At 41.7% G+C, this 22890-nt stretch overlaps 2 protein-coding genes across 2 annotated transcripts in view; both read left to right on the top strand.

Annotated features, from left to right (window-relative positions):
- Positions 1-13594, top strand: part of LOC121649041 (netrin-G2-like) — a 34097-nt gene extending 20503 nt beyond the window's left edge. Inside the window, exons 7-10 of the mRNA XM_041999571.1 lie at positions 8750-8917; positions 13019-13162; positions 13254-13343; positions 13437-13594. Of these exons, the coding sequence (XP_041855505.1) occupies positions 8750-8917; positions 13019-13162; positions 13254-13343; positions 13437-13564 (530 nt within the window). The 3' untranslated portion in view covers positions 13565-13594. The remainder of the gene's footprint in view (positions 1-8749; positions 8918-13018; positions 13163-13253; positions 13344-13436) is intronic.
- Positions 13595-14830: 1236 nt separating this feature from the next.
- On the top strand, positions 14831-22823 carry endog (endonuclease G). Its single transcript, XM_041999370.1, has 7 exons — positions 14831-15162; positions 17990-18223; positions 19926-20119; positions 20190-20331; positions 20512-20621; positions 20717-20798; positions 22369-22823. Exons 1-7 carry the CDS (start codon positions 15022-15024, stop codon positions 22564-22566), a joined length of 1101 nt encoding a protein of 366 aa, XP_041855304.1. The 5' UTR covers positions 14831-15021; the 3' UTR covers positions 22567-22823.
- The last annotated feature ends 67 nt before the right edge of the window (positions 22824-22890 follow it).

Genomic DNA, 22890 nt, shown 5'->3' with positions numbered 1-22890 from the left:
GTCTCCTACACATGCGGGGGGACCAGTATGACTGTTCCAAAACCATTAAAAAGTGAATTTTGCATAATATGGGACCTTTAATGTAAAACTGTAAAGTTGTTTGCAACCATCCAACATGCCCGAAACACTCAGCTTTCCTTACGGTCCTGCCAAATGGTGAACCACCAATTCCACACACACACACACACACCCACACACACACACACACACACACACACACACATACACACATATATAATCTTGTGATTCTCCACATCTAAGATAAATGTCTCGTCATCTCTGATAACAAAAAAAAAAAAAAAAAAAAAAAAAAAAAAAAAAAGACCCTTAATGTTTTCATGGTTCAGCAGCGCAAATATGCACGGGGGCTTTTATTTGGAAAAATACCGGAAGCTTTTACACTGCTCCCGTGTCTGATTTCCTTTCTGCCCCTATCTGAACTGTGGAACTGTGAATTGACGCATTCTGGGTGCGTGAAGCTTCAAAAATACACTTGCCGTGTAAATTTTACGGAGCACCGTGACAGTGAGCTTCTGGGACGCTTCTAATACGTGCTGCGGCACAGCCGGTGGAAACCAAACCACTGACTAAAACAGGAGCGGAGGCTGCGATACAGCCGCAACACGCCGCACACGTACCCGGTGTCAAACAGGGGTCACGGCCAATGCGTGAGAGGTATCAGGCCTGAGTGGTGGTGCAAAAAAAAAAAGCCAAAACAAAAAAAAAACAGATAACTGTTTCTGCACATTATGCTTTCAAAAATTGATATACGCCACAGCAGAAAGAAGTTTAGTCACACTATGAGTGGAACACTGTTCATAAAGCTGCTGTGCGAGCTTTACATGTTTCCTGAGGCCTCACACATACCGTCGTGACCGTTGATAGGCATTGCACCCGTCTTTATTAGCTGAGGTTTGCTGGTGACACAGCTGTGAAACCTGCTGGTCATAACACAGCCAGATGGATCAGGTTCAGATATCTAGCGAGTGTTAACTTTAAACAAGGGGACGTCTTCTCTAAATCATTGGTGCTGTGCAGATGTTGGATAGGCAGGTTTACGTTTTTGAATCCATGAATGTGGTGAAGGGAAATCATGAACAGGCTCTGAAATACAGATCAGAGCAGGACCTTCTCCAACCAGGTGGTTGACAGGTGATAAAAAGGATTTATATGCAGGGGCGGGTCTAGAAAAGTTCTTATGAGGAGGCCAGGCAGCGGCACTGAACAGGAAAAGGGTGGTACAAATTAGATTTTTAAAATCTTTTTAAAGGCTGAGATTTTAGTTAATAATTAGGTGATTATAACAGCTTAAGTGGTCATCAGATGGTAAAGTGTTGATGTAGAACAACATGTAGACGTGCATCACTGCTGCTACCGTCATGGTGCACATGTAAACGAGTGATGCTTAAACTTCATTGTCAGACTCGTTGCAATTTCAGATTTTGTCAGACTTGATAGAAAACAAATCGGATGTTTTGATCAGTGATGGATGTTCCTCCATCTGACATTAGCTTGCATCGGTAGGGGGCTTGACTGTACTGAGGCCTCCCAGTACAGCACAGCTATTGGTTACTGGTTATTCGACCCATTTACTTTCATTGCCATTTTCGCTATATTTGTGAATCTAGATTTAGACTGAACTGTTAATGTACCGAACTATGCGGCCATACCGTATCTGATGATGCTACCAAGGACAGCATAATAGAAAACAAGCATGATCTCAGGTTGGACCCCAAACAGCCTGAGTCTGTGTAAGAAATTAAGCCTTTGAGCCGGTCTGCAGCACAGATAATTAACATGGACACTTCAGCACAGGGTACAGTAGTATACTAACGTTGCCAATGACAACTTGGAAAACTATGTTTGGACTTTAAAAGTCTTTCATGCGTGAGGACCGTATTGTAGTCACAAGTCACAGTATTACTATTACCATCTTTTTTATAGTGCTACACCATAACCACAAATCTGCCAAAGAACAGGTCAGTGGTTATTTTTAAAATAATCTCTTGCACATTTTAGAAAATAATACATAAATTGAAGCAGGGCTGCACGGTGGTGTGATGGTTAGCACTGCGGCCTCACAGCAAGAAGGTCGCTGGTTTGAGCTTTGGCTAGGGGGAGGTTTGAACAGTGGCCTTCCTGTGTGGAGTTTGCATGTTCTCCCACTGAATGTGAGACATGTGTGCTAGGTTAATTGGTCAGTCTAAATTTTTTCCAGGCTTGAGCTGGTCCTGTGATGGACTGGCGACCTGTCCTGGGTGTACCCTGCCTCTCACCTTCAAATTGCTGGGATAAGCTCCAACTTCCCGGCAACCCTTAATTGGACGAAGCGGTACAGAAAATGAATGAATGAATGAAATTGAAACAGAAACAGTCGTGGATTCAACAGGACATTATTGTGGAAAACAGGTGTAATGTGTTCTGATCAATAGTATTGTGCTGAAATTTCAGATCAATTCTAGTAGTGTCCATCAAGAAACACCTTAAAATGTTCAGGCTCAGGGTTTTTTTTTTTTTTTTTTTTTTTTTTTTTTGCCATCACCACTGCGTCTGCGTCGAGCATAAATGGGCCTTTATGTTCACCTTAAACAAAGTGTGTAGAATTAGTCAAATATTTTCTTTGAAAAAAATCAGTAAATATAGGTTAGAGTAATATAAATGTAAGCAGTGATATAAACAAAGATGTTGTACAGTATAATATGAATATAAAGGATAGCTTATATTATATTATGCATGATATAATGCAAAATTAAATTTTACCATAAAGTATAAACTCATAATACGTGTTTCTGCAATGTCTGCCTTTTAGAAAATGTAAACAGTTTCATACATTTATGAAAATGTTGGGCTTTACTTGTTTATCTCGCATTATCCACTTCATTAATTTAATCATTTATTTATGTTTAATTCACCATGTAACCTCATTAAACCTTTCATTAAACTAAAGGTGCAGGTTAAACCATTCATTTGCACCAAGTAAAACCAATACCTACTAGCTTAACATAGATTGATATTTCACCTAGCTTTCAGACTATGGTGGTACAGTGTCAAATCATTTTAACCTTACTGTGGTAAAATAATAATTTTATTGTCAAATTCAAATTGACAAAATAGTTTGATGGCATAAACAATGTGATTAGTGTAATGCAATGAAACAGAGGGTGTTGTTGCTAAAACAAGCCGTCCAGAAGTGCAGTTCCAAAACTGCAGGTCTGAGTCTGTAACTCACCGGGTCTGCAGACACATGCTTCTTGATGTGACAGCAGCTTACTCTCAAACCTTTGAACAAACGTGGACAGAAAGTCTCTCAAACTGAGGCTGGAAACTGTTGCAAGTCTGAGTTTAGGTTTGAGTTTGGATTTGGCTGCAGTGAAACATTGATTATAGTCCAGAAAAGGTCTCTGTAGAACAAAACTGGGAGAATTCCTGTCTTTTGATTGGACAGTTTGGTTGCAACAGTCTCCAAACTTAGGCGATGTCCACATGGAGACAAGCAGGGATCATCAACTGTGGACCTCCCGGGCCAGTGCCCTTCAGCCTTAAAAAAAAAACAAAAAAACTTTTGTGCAGGGATTACCAACTCCAGACATCTTGGGCCAAACGCTTCTTTCCTGAACCAGTGACACCATTGGCCCTTTTCTCACTTAACCAGCATGTGCAAACTCTGCCAACATGAGTCTCTGTGCATGTTCCACGTCTTCTTCCCTGTTTTAAGTAAATTTCTGGTGCAGTGTTGAAGTGCCACTTGCATTTACGTACTACAGCATTTTCAGTAGTTTTGTAGGCATTTATTTTCTTTAAATGTTGTTCACCTTTAGTTATTGTGTTCTTCTAATCAATCAGCTTTGTCTCCATGTGGATGTAGCCTTAATCCAATTTTATTGTATTTGTACACAAGATGAGAGAAAATAGAACAGAAGTTAAGTTAGAGCAGATTCACTAAAGGGACACAACTCTTCTTCTCTGACAGCGGATGATGACTCTAACTCAGCAGCATCTGATGGACCTTCTGCCTCATCAGATGGAGTAACTGACTCTACTAGTACTACTGCTACTACTACTACTACTACTACTACTACTACTACTACTACTACTACTGCTACTACTACTGACAGTATTGCTACCACCTCTACTATAACTTACAGTAGTACCCAGACTGATGCAAATACTGCTGTTAGCTCTACTATTAAATTTGTTGATAGTACAATTCTTGACAATACTAATACATTTGCTGAAATTACTACTACATTTCCTGACAGTCCTACTGCAGTAACTGACAGCACTGTATTTGCTGAGAGTACCACTACAGTAACTGATGGTGCTACTACAGTAACTGACAGCCCTACATTAGCTGACAGTACTACTACAGTAACTGATAGTACTACTATATTTACTGACAGTACTACTACACTTGAAGAAAGTACTACTACAGTTACTGACAGTACAACTGATCGCTTCTCTACCAGTACAGACAGTACTTCCATATACTCACTGATCACTGACATAGGTACAGACAATCCTCTTACAGCATCAGATGCAGCTATTAGCTCTACTACCATGGACCCATGGAGTATTGCTGCAATAGAGACCAGTGCTTCCACTGATACTACCACTATATTTGACACTGACAGTGGTAGGACTACCAGTATGTCCACAACTGACTCTAGTTCTAAAACTTTTTCTACTAGCACAACTGATGCCGGTGAGTTTTCTGAAATTGGTGTAAACTCAATCACACCATTTGACCCCGGCTCTGTAGGCTTTACTGTCAGTGGTACTATCAGTACCACAAATATAGATATATTTTCTGACTTAAGTAGTACAGCAAGACTGTCAGCGGACACAGATACATCCAGCAGCCCAGCTCTGGAGACTGGGGGCAGTCTGTCCACATTAGACACTGCCTCTTTCAGTACCACAGTTAGTACCTACAGTCCCACTGCCCTGGAAACACCTAGTGACTTGGGGGTGTCTATGTCTGATCCAGTGACTTCGCCCTTTGACTCCACTCCAGACTCCACCTTCTCTGGGACTGTCAATACCAACCTGGTGACCGGTATTGAGCCACCATCTGTTGATGTTGTGCCATCAACGAGAATCCCGAATCCAACAACCATCCCAGAAATGACCCCACCCAATGACAAGGCTTCATCTGGAGATAGTCTACCCACTGAGTTTGCTCCAACCATTCAGGTGGGAGCTGACACAACTTCTGTTCCTCCAGATATGACTTTGGATGTACCTCCTCCAGATGTACCACTGGAAATACCATCTACAAACCTACCTCCTCCTCTGGACCTACCTCCTTCTGACATCCTTCCTCCAGATGTGGCATTGGAAGTACCATCCCTGGGCACATCTCCTAATGAAGCTTCTCCTGTTTTACCATCTCCAGATTTACTACCTCCAGAGATTCCTCCCCCTGATATGCCTCCTGAAGTAGCACCTACTGATATACCTCCTCCTGATTTGCCTCCTCCAGATGTAACTCCAAGTGAACCATTCTCTATGACTCCAGCCAATTCAATAGACATTCTTTCTCCAGATGTTCCTCCAGAAGGACCACCACCAAAGACTCAGGTCACTTTGACTGATGTATCTTCTCCTGAAGAACTTCCTCCTGATTCACCTCCTGATACGCCTCCTACAGGTGCACCTTCTTTGTATGCATCTTCTCCTGATGTATCTCCTCTTGATACACCTTCTCCTGCTGCATCTCTTCCAGATGCACCTCCTTCTGATACACCTTCTCCTGATCCACTTCCTTCAGATGCACCTCCTTTTGATACATCTCTTATAGATGTATCTTCTCCTGATGTATTTCCTCTTGATACACCTTCTCCTGATGCATCTCTTCCAGATGCTACTCCTTCTGATACATCTTCTCCTGATGCACTTCCTACAAATGCACCTCCTTTCGATACATCTCTTACAGATGTACCTCTTCCAGATGCACCTTCTCCTGATGTACCTCCTCCTGATTTGCCTTCTCCTGATGTACCTACTTTAGGTGGACTTCCTCCCGATATATCTCTTCCAGATGCCCCTGCTTCTGATTCACCTTCTCCTAAATCAGCTACTTCAGATGCACCTCTTCCAGATGCACCTCTTCCAGTTGGACTTCCTTCCGATGCATCTCCTCCAGATATACCTTCTCCTGATACACCTCTTCCAGATTTACCCCTTGATGCACCTCCTCCAGATGTACCTCCTCCAGATTTACCTCCTGGTGCAACTCCTCCAGATATACCTCCTGATGCACCTTCTCCAGATGCACCTTCTCTAGGTGGATCTCCTCCTGATGCATCTCTTCCAGATACACCTCCTGACATACCATCTTCTGATCCGCCTCCTCCTGATACACCTGCTTCAGATGCATCTCCTCCTGACGCACCATTTCCTGATGCACCTCCTCTAGGTGCACCTCTCCCTGATGCACCTTCTCTTGAAACTCCTCCTCCAGGTGCACTTCCTCCTGATAGACCTCCTCCTGATGCTTACCCTCCAGCTCCAGAAGCTCCTGTAGAGTCCTTGCCACCTCCCTCTGGAGCAGGAGGAGGTGATTTGGCATCAGGAACAGTTTCTACCACTTTAGATCGATCTGACCCTGCTGGGGATCTAAACCTAGTTGAAGCTGGAGAAATTACCAACTCCAACTCTGGACCAGAGTCTGCTGGTGATCCAGAATCCCAGAAGGAAGAAAAATCTTCTGAGGAGGAATCAGCTGGACCATCAGGAGGGTCACAGTCAGAGGAAAAGAAAGATCTTAAACAAGAGAAAACAGAAGAGCAAGAGGAGGAGAAAGGTAGTAAAAACATAATTACAGTCAAATGTGAGAAATGAATGAATGTCAATATAAAATATAGTAAAACTGTTTAAACATATAAATTTAGTTTGATAGCACTTTGGTAGAAAATATTTGTCCCAAAAAGGCATCATTCAGTCTCGTTTATGTGGACTTAGCACCTGGACAAAAAGAGACAAGCATCTGACTGATTTTAGTTTATAGTTCAGGAAGAGCTATAGTTTTAGTCTTTTTGATGTTTGAAACTTTGATAACTGCTAGAAAGCCAATCACTAATCTGGATTAAACAGTGGACAGCCTATCCAGCTGATGAGGCTTCAAAGACATACACAGCTGACTGTCATCGGCATAGAAGTGATAAGAAATGTCAAACATTGAATGATGCCAACTAAGGCAAGTATGTAAAAAAAAAAAGAAAAAAAATAAGGTAAAAATAATGGACTCAGGACTGAACCTTGTGGAACACCACAGGTCAGGGAGGCAATGTTCGAAGTGTATTTGTTTGTCATTACAAAGAACATCCTATAATATAAGATATAAGATAATGTATATTATCAAAAAGACATTAAAGAAAGGCAGTGCACTGAATGGTGTTGGTGTGTGCAGCCATTAAATTCATTGCAGCATCTTCTTTGTGCCTTTCATTGGTTGCATGGGAGCTATACTGTGCAAATTTTCCCCTGCGGTTTCCAGTGATACTACTCTGATTGCTACATCTGGCTACTCATCCACAAGTTCTCTGAAAACAGACTAAAATATGCACATAAAGGATGCAGCGGACAGACAAAAGGCTCTATGTATGCATATTTAGCACAGAGCATAAATGAGTCTTCAGCCTGTAATTTATTGCTGCGTTTCCATTACCCCTAGAATTGCGCAAAACCTAAATATCGCAATAGGAAACTGGTAATGGAAACACCTACATTTTGAAAAACATCTCAAACATTGCCATATTTTATTATTAATATGTCTATTCAGATGTATTGATATAAGAGTATATCGCAAAAGGGTAACGGAAACACTTTTTCCACATATACACGTCACCGGATGTGACGTAGGGAGACATGTGACCACTTCATTTGAAGTAAAGGTGGCACGGTATGTATGGATGGAGGAGGAGACGGAAAGCTCCACATCATTTTTACTGCCTTCCTCACTTCAGCTATTAGTGAAGTTAGTTTTATCAGATTTGATGTACTTTCAGGAGAAAAAAAGTCTGTGGGCCCTTTTATAAAATGATGAGTCAGTCAGGTAATTTTGTGTACTTAATATTTTACCAAAGAGCTGAAAAACTCCACACAATCTGAAATATGTTTTTTTATTTTTTAACTGAACAGAAACTGTTTCCAAAGAGGAAACAAATGGCAAAACTGAAGACAAAGAGCTCAAAGAACAGAAGGGCTATGAGAAGAAAGGTACAAAATCCAGAAGCAGGTGCCATATTATCACGTAGGACTGATAATAGCAGTGTTGACCTTATGTAACCATGGTTACCCTACTTGTTTTGTGTTCTAAGCGACCCAGAAAATTCTGATTCCAGGTGGACCAAAGTTCAGTCAACTGTCCAAAATGATTTACATCAACTTCCAGGGTAAGACTGCTTTGACTCCACAACCCCCACAAATGACCCCACCACCTCATGATAGATGACCCCTTTCCAGGAAACTGAAGGTGTTTTAAGATAGTTTCATCTCTTTGTGGAATATTAGACATTGACAGTCAATCCTCGGCCAAATCTGGAAGTACAGAACCAGTTCTGCCTGGTTTAGAACAGATTAGCCTCCACATGTCATCCTATTATGTATGCCTGATTTATTTTTTGTCCTGTCTCCATGGCTGTTTTCTTAATGTTTGTGGTACAGATGTGGGTGGGGTTATGTTCACTGGGTGGGTTTTCTGTGTTAAATATGAACAGTTATTTAACCATGTGTCTTTCTTTATCAGATTGTGAGTGTAACGGTCACTCCAACCGCTGCAGCTACATTGACTTCATCAACGTGGTCACATGTGTGAGCTGTAAACACAACACACGGGGTCAGAACTGCCAGTTCTGTCGCCTCGGTTACTATAAAAACAGCTCACTGCCACTGGACGACGAGGAGATCTGTGTGGGTCAGTACTGTTCATGCTGAAAACACAAACTCACACTCCCTGATATCAGCTGACCAACAGTTGATGATTTTGGAGTGCTGATGTCGTGTTTCTGTCCAGATGTTCTAACTTTGTGTGGGGATAAAACACAAAGTAAACTGAGAACAATGGAAACTGTTACAGAGATAAGCAAATAAATAATAAGTCACATGATGAATGTCAGTGAAACCATTTCAAATGCAATCTGTTTGTCCACTACTTTTTATTCAAGCAGGTGTGGGCATATTCATTGCCCCCCAACTTGGTGCCTGTACATTGTGATTTACCCAGGTGGATGAATGGGTAGCCTTTCCTCCACCTTCAGGTGGGAGCACAAGTAAAACAAGTATTTACCTATGCACCAAACAGCAGTTCAGAGTAACCCCCCTTTTTGGAGTCCTTAGACGGAGTGTTGGAGAAGCCTCCCTTGTTCTGCTGGGGGACTTCAATGCTCAAGTGGTCAATGACAGCGAGACCTGGAGGGGTGTGTCTGGGTGGAATGGACCCTGTGATCGGACTCTGAGTTGTGTTTCATTACTGAAATTCTTTGCTCATCACAAATTGCCCATAATAAACATCATGATCAGGCATTAGAGTGTCCTCATGTGCACTTGACACCAGGACACTCTAGGCCTCAGTTTGATGATGGACTTTGTAGTCGCATCATAAGATTTGCAGTCTTGGACACACGAGTGAAGAGAGGGGCAGAGATGTCAACTGATCATAACCTGATGGTGAGTTGGCTCAGATAGTGAGGGAGGATGCCGGTCAGGCCTGGCAGCCGCAAACATGAGGGTCTGCTGGGAAAGTGTGTGCAATCCTCTGTCAGAAAGAGCTTCAGCTCCCACCTCTTGCAGAGCTTCAACCATGTCCCGAGTGAAGCTGGAGTCCAAGTGGGCTATTTAGTGCCTCTATTGTTGAGGTGAGTACCAATACCGATACCTTCACTTCGATACTGGTTCCTTAACAACACTTTTTTCAATATCAATTTTATAAAATCAGTTTTAACTAAAAGAAAATTATATTACACATTATTAACAAATGTTTAGTTTTATTTTTCAGCTTTGACATTCTTCCACTCAAAGCAGTTTTCTAACATAAATGTAAATAACATCATTTTCAGTGCAAAAGAATAATTGGAAACAAGTGACAACATAACAGTAAACGATAAATGAGCTCTTTAACCAGCCGACCCAATAGATAACCACATTTAAGGAAGCTAATATCAGTTACTGTCATTTATTTGTTAGCTTTTGTTTTAGCTAGCTATATATCCATAAACTAAATCAACACAACAGTACAGGGATCACGTCTTACGTCACCGCGGTTGACCAAGTTTTGCTGGACGTAAGCTTACCTGTTGAAATCCCAGACACAGTGCCATCGACAGAACGTTAGAACGAAACGGGTGAAGGTTTTGATGGAAGCCGCTTGGGCTCTGCAACATCCACAGGCAGGCTTGAATGCTGAGAGGACGACAAATACGGAGCAACTTTCTGCTCTTAAATTAATTCCATGCACATTCAGATGCTTCATCAAATTGGTCGTGTTGCTGGATTAGTAACAATATTCGTTTTGCAAATATTGCACTGTGGCATCAATCTTGCAAAAACAGAGCCACACTTTTGACCTCTGAGGCATTTTTTAGCTGCTTTGATGACACATTGTGGCTCACAACACAGATACTTGCGCACCCTGTTTGTGGGCGTAACCAGATAATTATTTTTCCTGCAAGCCTCAACCACGTGTTACGTTACAGCCAATCACCAGCAACATTATCAGCTCTTGATATTGCTTGATTAACTCTTAAGGCACCGAAAGACAAGTCATGTATTGGGTAGTATCGAAGCATTTCGGTCTGTGCCATAAGAGGACTGAAGTTCGGTACCCAGCCCTAGAGGTGAGCATCCAGGGGTGTGTCTGTAAGGTCTCTGTGCCTGTCACGGCGGTTATCCCCAAACTCGTTGATGGACCCCAGTAGTGAGGGATGCCGTCAAGCAAAAAAAGAAGTTCTATCAAGACTTTTGGGCCTGTTTGACTCTGGAGGCAGCTGCTAGGTGTTGCAGGCTAAGCAGAATACAGCTTTAGCTGTCACTTAAGCAAAAAGTCTTGGCAGGGGTTCGGAGAGGCCACGGGGAATGACTTCCAGAAGGCTTTGAGGAGGTTCGGGTCCATCAGCCTGTGGCTTAGGGGGAATCAGTGCACCATCAACTGTGTGTTCCATGGGGATGGTTGGCTCCTAACTTTAACTTGGGACGCTGGGAGTCGATGGAAGAAATATTTTGAAGACCAATCCCACTGACATGTCTCCTTTGATGGAAGGATGGAACGGGAGATCAACAGGCGGGTCAGTGCATCGTCTGCAGTGATGCAGACACTGCATTGGTCTTTTGCGGTGAAGAAGGAGCTGTGCCAAAAGACATATCTTTCAACTTACTGGGTGGGTACCAAGCTGAAGGTGGTGACTGAAAGAACGAGATTGGGAATACAAGAGACCGAAATGAACTTCCTCCACAGGGTGGCTGGACTCTCTCTTAGAGAGAATGACATCTGCTCCTTTGCAACAAGAGGCTCCAGATGAGGTGGCTTGGGCATCTGCTCAGAATGCCTTCTGGGCACCTCCCTTGTGAGGTGTTCCAGGTACGTCCCAACCGGTTAAGACCCCAGGGAAGACCCAGGACACACTGGAGGGATTACAATTCTTGGCTGGCCCGGAAATGCCTCAGGATCCCCCTGGACGAAATGGCAATATGGCCAGGGAGAGGGACGTCTGGGCTTCCCTGCTCAGACAGCTGCCCTCACAACCCAACTCCAAATAAGCATCAAGAAAATGGATGGATCTAATATCTCATTTTAAGTGATTATTTGGATTGAACAAATAACATTTAGATTTAGATTTTATATCTAGACTTAGAGCAGCCTTTCCAAAACTGGGGTCCCAAGATAATGGTGAACCAAGTATGTTAGGAGCCATGGCTCAAAAACTTTAGTAAGCACTGTTTTAAACAACTTGATCCTGATCTGGAAACCCTGATGTCACATGAAGTTCTGAACCTGTTTACAGGAGAGAATCCAGGTAGAATAAGCCCAGAAGTCCAGGAAGAACCAGTCCATAGGTCTGATGCTGCCTAGAGAGAGCGAGACATTTGGGTCTGCAGAAGCTTTTAAACTCAGCCATGCTGAAACATAGTTTGGTTCTGTTAGTCTCAGTCCAGATATTTGTGATTCCATTATGGTGGATCAGAGCAGGAGCGACCTTCTCCAACACCCCTAAAAACTTCAGTTTTGTCCGGGCAGTCAGTGGCGGTCAATGAAGGGTGGAGGGTTATGTGGCTTTTCAGGCTGATGGAACGGCAGGTGCTACTTTTCCCTTGTTTTGACATCCTTTGGTAATAATGAACGGCAAGATGTGATCAGCTGTTTGATCATTGATGTGAATTACTTGAGGTAGGTGAAGTGGCAGAGATAGTTGGGAGGTAAAAAGAGCTCTGGACACCTTGATGAATAATTAAAAACAAGGTTTATTATAAGAAGCTACATCTTGAACAGATCTGCAGAATCTGTGAGGTCTCTGGGCCAATTGTAGAGGATCCCACTGGCTGTCTGAATCAGCTCTCCATATATAGGGTTTACAAGCAAAAAACATTCCTAAGATGACATGTGAAACCACTGATAAGACTGACAAGAAACCCATAACCCCGACCATGTATGGAACCTAGAATTCACTAAATCTTAACAGATAGCAGACCACTACAGCTGCAGTCAATATAATCATAAGCTATGCAATGCTAAGAAAATCTAATTATAAACCGAAGCAATGCTGAGGATAAGACACTAAATAATTGACCTGATCAAAGTTCTGGGAATGTTCCCGATGTTTTAAACTGAACGTTATTGGGTCAAAGGTCACAGGTGGTGCTGCCACCTGGTGGAGAAACTCCCTTATTGTTTAACAAACAGTCACACACACACACAATGTGAGCAGATGAAGAGGAGTGAAGACTTCCTCCTCAGTCTGCACACACAGGATGAAGATGATGATAATCCTGATGAAGTTGTGTGTGTTTATGTGTGTGTCCTCAGAGTGTGAGTGTAACACAGAGGGAAGCTCATCTCCTCACTGTGCCGACTCTGGTCTCTGTCGCTGTAAAGTCGGAGCCACAGGGAGGCGCTGTGACTCCTGTCTGCCTGGATACACATGGAGAGGAGGCGGAGTTGGATGCACAGGTACACACAGTGGGAGGGGCAAGACTTTAAAAAGAGCAGACGTTGCCATTAACAAAACTGTCAATACACTGATAATAATTTTCTTCTGCAGAGAACCTGTGCGATACAGAACGTTTGATTTGTCAGAACGGGGGAACCTGCTTTGACTTCCAGCGCTGCATCTGTCCAAATAACTTCACAGGTAAACACACACCTGGATGATGACGCAGTTCAGGTGGAGTGGGTGGGGCTTGGAGCTTGCTGATGTTGTGTGTGTGTGTGTGCGTGTACACAGGTACTTTCTGTGAGCAGAGAGTCTGTCTAAAGAAATCTGGCTGCCAAGACGTTGGGGATTCCTCCTCCATGCCAGCATCACCACTCTACCTGCTGATTCTCAGCCTGATCACGTCCATGTTGTCCTGACCCCGCCCACTTATACAAAGCCAAACCCACGTGTGACATCACAGATTGTGTAATTAAATACAACATGAAGAAAAATAGATGTTTTTGATGTTTTTACTGAACTCAACTTGTTCCCGTAGAAGCTGCAATTGGTGCCATTTTCCCAGTTTTGAGGTCTGATTTCCACTAGCGCCACTATTCCCTTCACTTCCTTCATCTTCCCTCCTCTTTCCTCCTTCAGTTCTTTGTATTTTTAGCTTCTCATGTTCCTTCTTCTTGACTTTGCAGCATTCAACTTTCTCATCACTCCTGACATCTTCTCTAGCTTGTCAACCACCATGATCTATGTGGTTAGCCATTATCAGTTTATCAGTCTGAATCTGGAAGTCCTCCAGGATCTTAGCTCCATCTATCTCCTCCATCTTTGACGGTATCTATCATCTTGACCCTGAGACTTTGTTGGAGAAAAATGATTATTAAGAGTCTGGATGACTGAAGTTTAACAAAGTTTATAAGAAAAAGAAAACAAACTTGCACAAAGGAACATTAACCAGAGTCTGACAGTCCAGTGAGGTTCTGAAGAGAAAGAATGATGTGTAGAGACTTTTACCTCCAGAGGGAGGGAAAAATAAAACGGTGTATAGTTGTGAATAAAGAGTTCTGTCTTTGAGGACGTTCTTATCTTGGCAGTTGTTTTGATGCCTAAGTGCAACTCCGTGTCTTCCACCAAGCACACATTGTTCTCAGTCCAAGGCTCAAGTTCAACTTGTACACAGTAAGAATAAGTTGTTTAATAAGGATTAATAAAGAAATTTCTTTCACTGACTTCCAGCCCTAAATCAATACAGATGTTCCTGGATCAACAAAAGTATCTCTCTCTCTCTCTCTCTCTCTCTCGATCTATCAACTGTAAACATAAACAAATACACAAGCAGAGACACACACTCGACCGCTCCCACACTGCTTGACGGTGGGTGAGATGTGAAATCAGGCTGCTCCTGGCAACCGCCATACCCAGACGCTTCCATCAGATCGCCAGATGTTGAAGCGCAATTCATCTCTCCAGAGAACCAGAGTCTAGTGGCAGCGTTCTCTACACCACTCTACACTACACCTACACCACCACAGCATCCGACACTTTGCTGATGTATGGCTTGGATGCAGCTCTTTGGCAGTTGAAACCCAATCCATGAAGCTCTCTTCTCACCGTTCTTGAGCTGATTTGAAGGCCTCATGAAGTTTGGAGGTCTGTAGCAATCGACTCTGCAGAAAGTTGCTGATCTTTGCGCACTATGCAGCTCAGCATCTGGCGACACCGCTCAGTCATTTTATGAGGCGGACCACTTCGTGGCTGAGTTGCTGTCGTTCCCAATCACTTCCACTTTGCTATGATAGCACTGAAAGTTGACTGGAATATTTAGGAGTGAGGAAATTTCACGACTGGACTTGTTGCGCAGGTGGCATCCTCTCACAGAACCATGCTGGAGTTCACTGAGCTCCTGAGAGCGACCCGTTCCTTCACAAATGTTTACAGAAACAGTCTGCATGCCCCAGTGCTTGATTTTATACACCTGTGGCCATGGAAGGGATTGGAACACCTGAATCTAATTACTTGGATGGTGAGTGAATACTTGTGGCAATATAGTGAATAAGACATATAAAAATAAATTGGTATGGATTATCAGTAGACATAAGAAAGAGACCTAAAGTGACTTATTAGATAAAAAAAATAATTAATAGGCTTATAAAAAATCATAATGTGAAACCAACTCTTCCAAATATTCTTATGAAAAATAATGTAGAAATTCAAGACTTAAATCAAATATTAAATGATCTTAATGATTTCTTTGTAAATATAGGGCCTAGTCTTGCAGCAGGTATTCCTAAAGCAGAAGAGGATAATAAAGGAATAAACACAACTATGGAAAATGTTGACAGTATTTTTCTTGGTAAGGTAAAAGAGGAAGAGATACTCTAAACTGTAAATGATCGTCTGACAGTGAAGAATTGCCTTAAATTCAATCTTGAATTCAGTTGAATTGATGTTTAGGCCTTTAGCCATTCATTACAGGAGAATTTCCAGAAAAGATGAAAACTGCTAAAGTGATTCTACTTTATAAAAATGGCAATGAACATGTCTTTTATTATAAAACACTATCCTTGCTCCCAGTTGTTCTTTAAATCCTAAAACGGCTCTTTGTTGAAAACCTGGATAAATTCACTGACAAACACAAAATGTTAAGCAACAGTCAGTATGGTTTCAAGAGCAATCACTCATCACTCAACATCATTTGCACGTATGGATTTAACAGAAGAAACATCCAATGCAATAGATAAAAAAATAAATAAACATTACTCTGGGAGTAGGGGAGACTGGGCACAGTTGTAACAGATTTGATAATTCTGTCTCTAACTTCGAGCTCTTTTAACCCAGTGTGTTCAAACGGCTCTGCAAACTAGCTTCAAGTGTCTGCTAATAAACGGCATTAACTGACTCTGCAGCACAAACAGAAAATGTTTGTCTTGATCTCAAACACAAGGAATGAAACATAACAACTGACCTATCTCAAGCTATGTAGTCACAAAAATAATTTAGGCAAAAAAATTACTTTCTTACCTCAAAATGATGTTTTCCCTCATCCGTGTTTGCCTCAAGGCAACATTTTTTTCACATGCAGACTAAGGACTAGACTGAACATGTGCAGAGTGAATTACATGATTCCTAACTTCTCAGTGAATGGGACTATTACAAGTGTTACAACTGTCCCTGGTCTCCCCTACCTTTGTGGACTAACAAAGAAAGAGAGATATCATTTAAAGGAACAGATATCTTTAAGAAAGCCAGATTAGAACTCAGCCGATGGATCGATGTATCTCTGTAAAAGGAATTAGCTTATGGAATTTTCAGAACTAATATGTGAAAGAAACTAAATCTATTTATAGCTTCAAAAAAATTATTTTATCAAATAAAGTGATGTGTTAATGATGCTTCTGTTGTGCTATGATGATTTAAAGTAATGCAAGCCTTATCAGGATGAGAGGCAGTATTACTGTAGCCTTATTTTATTTTACACTGTCAGTTTTTTGTTTTATATATATATATATATATATATATATATATATTCATCCATTATCTTGACCGCTTATTCCATTACGGGTCACGGGTGAGCTGGAGCCTATCCCAGCATTTTAGCAGGTGAGAGGCAGGGTACACCCTGGACAGGTCACCAGTCTGTCGCAGGGCCAACACAGATAGACCCGGAGTGAACCCACGCATACACAGGGAGAACATGCAAACTCCACACAGAAAGGCCACCGCCCTCAAGGTTTGAATCCCCCCTGCCAAGATTTGAACCGGCGACCTTCTTGCTGTGAGGCTGCAGTGCTAACCATATATATATATTTATAATTATAATTAATATTCTTGTAAAAAAAAGTGTATTTGTATTTTTTCCCTTTTACTCCAGTCTGTGAAGGCATCCACAAGGTCCCTGTATACTCCCCTGTCCAATATGGAAAAACATTATCAGCAAGCCAGTATATTAGAGAAATGTGCAATGTCAACACAGATCTTTGAAATGTTAAATAAGTAAGTAAGTAAATAAATAAATAAACAAACAAATAAATATAATAATAATAAATCAAGTAATGGAGAAAATAGTTACAAATTGAGTGCATTGACTGCAAGAAATAATAAATACAAGCTACTCAATGTTTCAAGGAAAACAAATCCTTATGGAGAGATGGTGCAAGTGCACTTTATTTGCTCATTTATTTTAAGAGGTCAGTAATTTGCTTGCATAGCTTATTGTTACATTTATACTTACAAAATATGTCCTTAAGAGACAATGATATAGAATGACTACTTTTATCTAATATGAATTTTTCTATATCATTCTAAAATACAGTCGAATGAGGGCGTTGATAGAATAAGTGCATAACAGCTTCTGATTCAACACTGATAAAAAGGTACCATTAGAATTAATATTAATTAGCTTGGAGATGTTTTCATTACAAGGCTAAATGTGTTGAATTTTGAAATTTACTTCTCTGATTTTATTTGAGATACAGTGGAGTTTAACCAGGTTTGCCAATCTGTCCCTTGGATGTAATCTTATTTCGAGTTTCTCTCCTAATAAGTTAATTTCTACATTTTTTTACTAGTAATGTTTATCCCCCAATTTTCAATTCTTTCGATTGATTGAGTATTTATAAAGTGATGGTTTAAAAGACTTTCATCAGTTTAACTGGGAATATGTGGGAACGGCGTTAATAACAGAAAACTAAATCTTTGTATTTAACTGGAAGTAACTTTGTTTTTAAATGTTCTTACGTGCTTACCATTATTCTCAAATATGTCTTTAATTTGCGTTATACCCTATTTTATATACAGTCTATGGTAATAGCCCATTTCAATCATACATGTACATCATTATCATTGTTAAGGTGCATGTGCAGATGACGTCATTAGCGTGCGTCAGCAGCAGATCTGCCGGCAGCATGAAGCGGCTCTGTAGGACCGGACTGACCTTGCTGATCGGAGCGGGATTCGGAGCCTCTGTAAACCGCTTGTTGAGCTACAGAGGCCGACAAGAGGAGGAGGGTGAGCCCGGTCTGTTGAGTCGGATCCCGGTCCTTCCGGTACCGGGTGTTCCGTCAGTCCATGCCTCCGAGCTGACGGTGAGTGTGAGTGTGTGAGTGTGTGTGAGACACTCACACCGAGACCTTGAAGGACTGAGGGTTTAGACTTGATCCTGGTTCTGATCCGGGTTAGTGCACGATGTCAGAGAAAGAGGGCGCAAACTGAGATCTGTCAGAAGTTTATTTAAAGAAGAAAATAAACCACCTGGGTCACGTGATTAATACAAACATGCTAAAAATAAAGTAATCGGTGTCCTGATACTGAATGATGCAGTAAAACCCGAAAACTTACTCTCACCTCAGTAGGAAATTTCTGTTCAATTCAGTTCAGTTCAATTCAATTCAGTTCAGTTCAATTCAATTGAGTTCGGTTTAATTAATCTTCATTTGAATCACACTAATTTACATCAGTCATATGGAGGCACTTTTACAGACACAGTTTAATTCATTGTGGTCCAAACATAATCCAGTTTAAATAAATACATTACACAATCCACACTGGTTTCATTTATTATAAAGTGTTAATCTGAACAATTAATGAAAAATAATTTCCTGACTAAGGAAACCCTTGGATTGAATCAAATCTTCTCCTCGATTCATTTCAATCTTGAGTATGCAAAGGGTGGCAGGTGACAGCAGAGAGACAAAAGTCTCTTTCAACAGCTAAGAAAATTTGGGGTTGAAGAAAACTTCATTAGAGCCAGAACCAGGAAGGATGGACAACTGTCTGGACTGGTTGGCGGAGGAGAGGATAGAAAAGAATGGTCAACAAGCACTGCAACTTTAAACCAGGGAGAAAGAGAAAGATGAAAACTAATTAAAAACAACTCATGTGTTAGGACATGACACATTGATGTGTTATTATCGTGTTAATGTTTGTAATCTCGCGTTAATGCAGTCCATTGCTTACTGGCTCTGAACAGAGAAAAACCACAGTCGGGTCCATATTTATACATGGAGAGTAAAGAGAGCAGAGTGCATCATGGGATGTTCCCCAGCAGCCTCTGTATTGTCTGGAAATGGAAAAGGAAACAGAAAGTGTCCCAGATCAGCTGTCTGGGATCACTTCTAGCTCCTTGAGGAGAAACGGGTTAAATGTATGCATTGCATGCAACTGCTGGCCTTTTGCAGTAATCCCACAACAATGTGGAGACACCTACGGACCAAACATCCGGATGTCTCCATCGCCCCCAGCACAACACAGTCCAGTGCTGAATCAAACCAGCATACGTTTATGGTATTTACATAACTGTATTCAGAATCAGAAAAACCTTATTCATCCCAGAAGAAACTGTTCATTCAGGATTTTTTAGGACACATTTGACTTTAATTAGGTTCACTATTTACGATGAATGTAAATTTTACACCTGAGGACTCAGGTAAGGTTATGGTTGGCTGTGGAACGAGATTATAGTTTACAAAGCTTATCTGCACCCTAACTGTCCCGACCTGCACACGTTGGTGGAAACGAGGCTTAAGTCTGATCTTAAAAGTAGACATGAAGCCAGACTAGGAGCTGGTTCCACAAAGACGGGTCTGATAACTGAAGGTTCCAGGTCTACTTTTAGAACCTTTAGGAACCAGAAGTAAACCTGAAGTCTTTGTAATCTGATCAACGTTTTCTATCTCCTCATTACGTCCAGATGAAGAGCAGGACATTTAGAAACACAGATAGTACCCAGGGCTTTCGTTGGTTCCTGTGTCGGAACGTCTCATTTACCTGATGTCTCCTCTCATCCAGGTGAGTCCAGGTGGATCAGGAGCAGTTATGAAATATGGCTTCCCCTCATTGGCCAACATCAAGACCAGAGAGTCCTACGTTACATCATATGATCCACGCACACGCACTGCATCATGGGTAATAGAGAAGCTGAACCCTGCCTCTCTGACGGGCACATCAGACAGGAAGTACTGCGACTTCAAAGAGGACGACAGGTGAGACAGAAACGCTATAGAACAAATTATATGAGAAGACAGGTGACTGACTGTCTTCTTTTATCCACAGCGTTCATGCTTTCCACAGAGCCACGAATGCTGACTACAAGGGGAGTGGCTTTGACAGAGGTCACCTGGCTGCTGCAGCCAATCACAAGTGGAGTCAGAAAGCCATGGATGACACGTTCTACCTGAGCAACGTGGCTCCACAGGTGAGCTTTTTACTTTTTTATTTGTTGCTACAGTTTAATATAAAAAACAATTCAGAGGAGACTGTTTGGTTGGTTGACAGGACTAACCCCGCCCACAAGCACTTTTGATTGGATGGTTCTCCTCATTGAACAACAAATGATCCTTTAACATACCTGCATATTTGCTGCATATGTGCCCAGAACCCCCACCTGAACCAAAACACCTGGAACAACTTGGAGAAGCTCTGCCGCACTTTGACCAAACGATACCTAAATGTCTACGTCTGCACCGGCCCGCTTTACCTGCCCAGGTAACTTGAGCCACAAGTACTTGGAGGAAAGGGGGGAGAGAGAGGGTGGGTGTCAGAGCCAAAGGATGACATCATCAGGTGTGTTTGTATTTCAGGCAAGAAGCTGACGGTAAACTCTACGTACGATATCAAGTTATTGGACAAAACCATGTTGCCGTACCAACGCACTTCTTCAAGGTAAAGCTGCACACACACATGATCGAGCTGTGTTTGTCCCAATTTTCCCCCTTCCTGAACAAGAATGGCAAACACCTGGATATCTTAAGCCTTATAAGATTATCCTATAAAATTATCATTTGTGTGTTAAGAGCAAATTTGTCCCGACAATTGGCTCTGAAACGCATCGTGGCCAACAATTGGAGGTATTGAACATGTTTAATATTTACAACCAAAAGTCTTCACGTGTGTGAAAAGACTCCGGAGTTGTGACTGTGTGGATGGTGACATGGAACGAATGTAGCCAATCAGAGAGTGAGCTGACTGCGGAGCAAGGAAGGATATAGTGTCCGTGTTCACATAAGGATTTTTTTTAATCTGATGAGATTTTATCTGTTCGAGACCTCACATATGAAGATAAAAAAAAGTCAGGCATTGAACAGCTTTGATGGTTCTGTGTGTGGTGGTTCTGATAATCTCATCACAGAACAGCACACACATAACGATGCTGTCCCACAACCGGTCTGGAATCTAGTCCTCCGAGCCGGAAATCTGTTGCGATCAAACTTGATCTAAAAAAAAACCCCAAAAGAAACAAAGAGGAAGAACCATAGCAACAACCGGAAAAGATCATGGAAGAGGACATACACGACGAGGGAATGATGGTGGTGTTGGGACTATTGTAAAAAGCCAGAACTGGAAGAAAAAAAAAAAAAAAACCAGACTGAAGACAGCGTGAACGCTGACTTTATATCCTTCCTTGCTCCCCAGTCAGCTCGCTCTCTGATTGGCTGCATTACGTTCCACGTCACCATTCACAGTCACAACTCAATCATCAGCTTTCTACACACACACGAGGAGTTTTGGTCGTAAATACTGAACATGTTCAATACTTCTGATTATGACCCATTTCAAAGCCGATTATCGGGACAGATTTGCTCCTTAACACACCTCAGACCACAGGATCATTTTATAGGAAAATCTTATAAGGCTCAAGATAACAGCCGATGATCCTTACCTGTGTAGCATGCTTAAGCCTCACCTGGGATGATGTTCAGTTCATTTCAGCTCAGTTGAGGTCAGTTCAGCTCAGTAAATATAATTTCAGATTATTTCGGTTCAGTTGATGTTTGGTTGGTTCAGTTCAGTTCACATACACGAACAAACAAAAATATGATCATCAGTCTGACATTCTGACCCACGAGGACCACAAAGATGAATTCAAAAGATTTCAAATGAAGAAAAGTAAACATTACATGTTCAGGAGTGAATCACCAGAAACACAGATAGAAAATACTGATCTCAGTGTGATCAATCCCAGACGTGGGAATACAAAATAATCCGATTTATGTCATGACTAAGTTCTACCATCGAGGTCGGAGTCTGACTGCAGATTTAGAGCATCAGTGTTTTCCTGAAGTCTGAGGACAGAATGTGGTTGCCTGCTCGCCCAGAGAGCATTAATTCCTCTGATGGACAAATTATTTAACAGTTCTGTAAATATTCTGTAACGTAATAAAAATTCTTTATTCAGCTCTTTGTTGGACAAAAAGTTTCAGATTTATGTCAGAGGTGATGTTGGTCTCCTCAGGTTGTGATCCTGGAGCAGGCGGACGGCCGGGGAGTAGAACTTCGCTCGTACGTGTTACCAAACGAACCAGTCGATGACAAGGTTCCTCTGGAGCGTTTCCTGGTTCCCATAGAAACCATAGAGCGGGCATCAGGACTCCTGTTTGTTCCAAACATCATGAAGAGGACCAGCAGCCTGCAGGCCATCAGCTCCAGATGAACTACATCACCCACAATCCCTGGCTGCTGTCAAGCTGCTCAACCACAATCATGTCTGTTTCATGTGACTGATCAATACAACTGTGACATATTTATTGAATACAAACCACTTCACATGATAGACTTCTTCCAAGATCATTGATGTTTAAATGTTTAAACTAATAAATAACTAAATATTGATCTTCTTCACAGTCCGAAGTCCTGAAGTAAATTCAGGTAATTGAACTCTGACCAGCAGATTAAATGATTTCTACTTGATTCCTGGCTTTTTGCTTGAAGAGAAATCAGTGTGTGATCAATGTTATCGATCTGTGCTGTGTGACAG

Source organism: Melanotaenia boesemani, chromosome 11 (genome assembly GCF_017639745.1).
Source record: "Melanotaenia boesemani isolate fMelBoe1 chromosome 11, fMelBoe1.pri, whole genome shotgun sequence".
Classification (NCBI taxonomy): Eukaryota; Metazoa; Chordata; class Actinopteri; order Atheriniformes; family Melanotaeniidae; genus Melanotaenia; species Melanotaenia boesemani.
Note: the sequence above shows the minus strand (reverse complement) of the source record. Positions and strands in the feature narration are given on the sequence as shown.

Bases quoted from the DNA above. Each gene is read 5' to 3' on its own strand.
- endog (XM_041999370.1), top strand. From the start codon at position 15,022: ATGCTGGAGTTCACTGAGCTCCTGAGAGCGACCCGTTCCTTCACAAAT. The intron at 20,120-20,189 runs GTGAGACAGAAA...TTTTATCCACAG, and splicing joins GACTTCAAAGAGGACGACAG to CGTTCATGCTTTCCACAGAG. The intron at 20,332-20,511 runs GTGAGCTTTTTA...ATATGTGCCCAG, and splicing joins TGAGCAACGTGGCTCCACAG to AACCCCCACCTGAACCAAAA.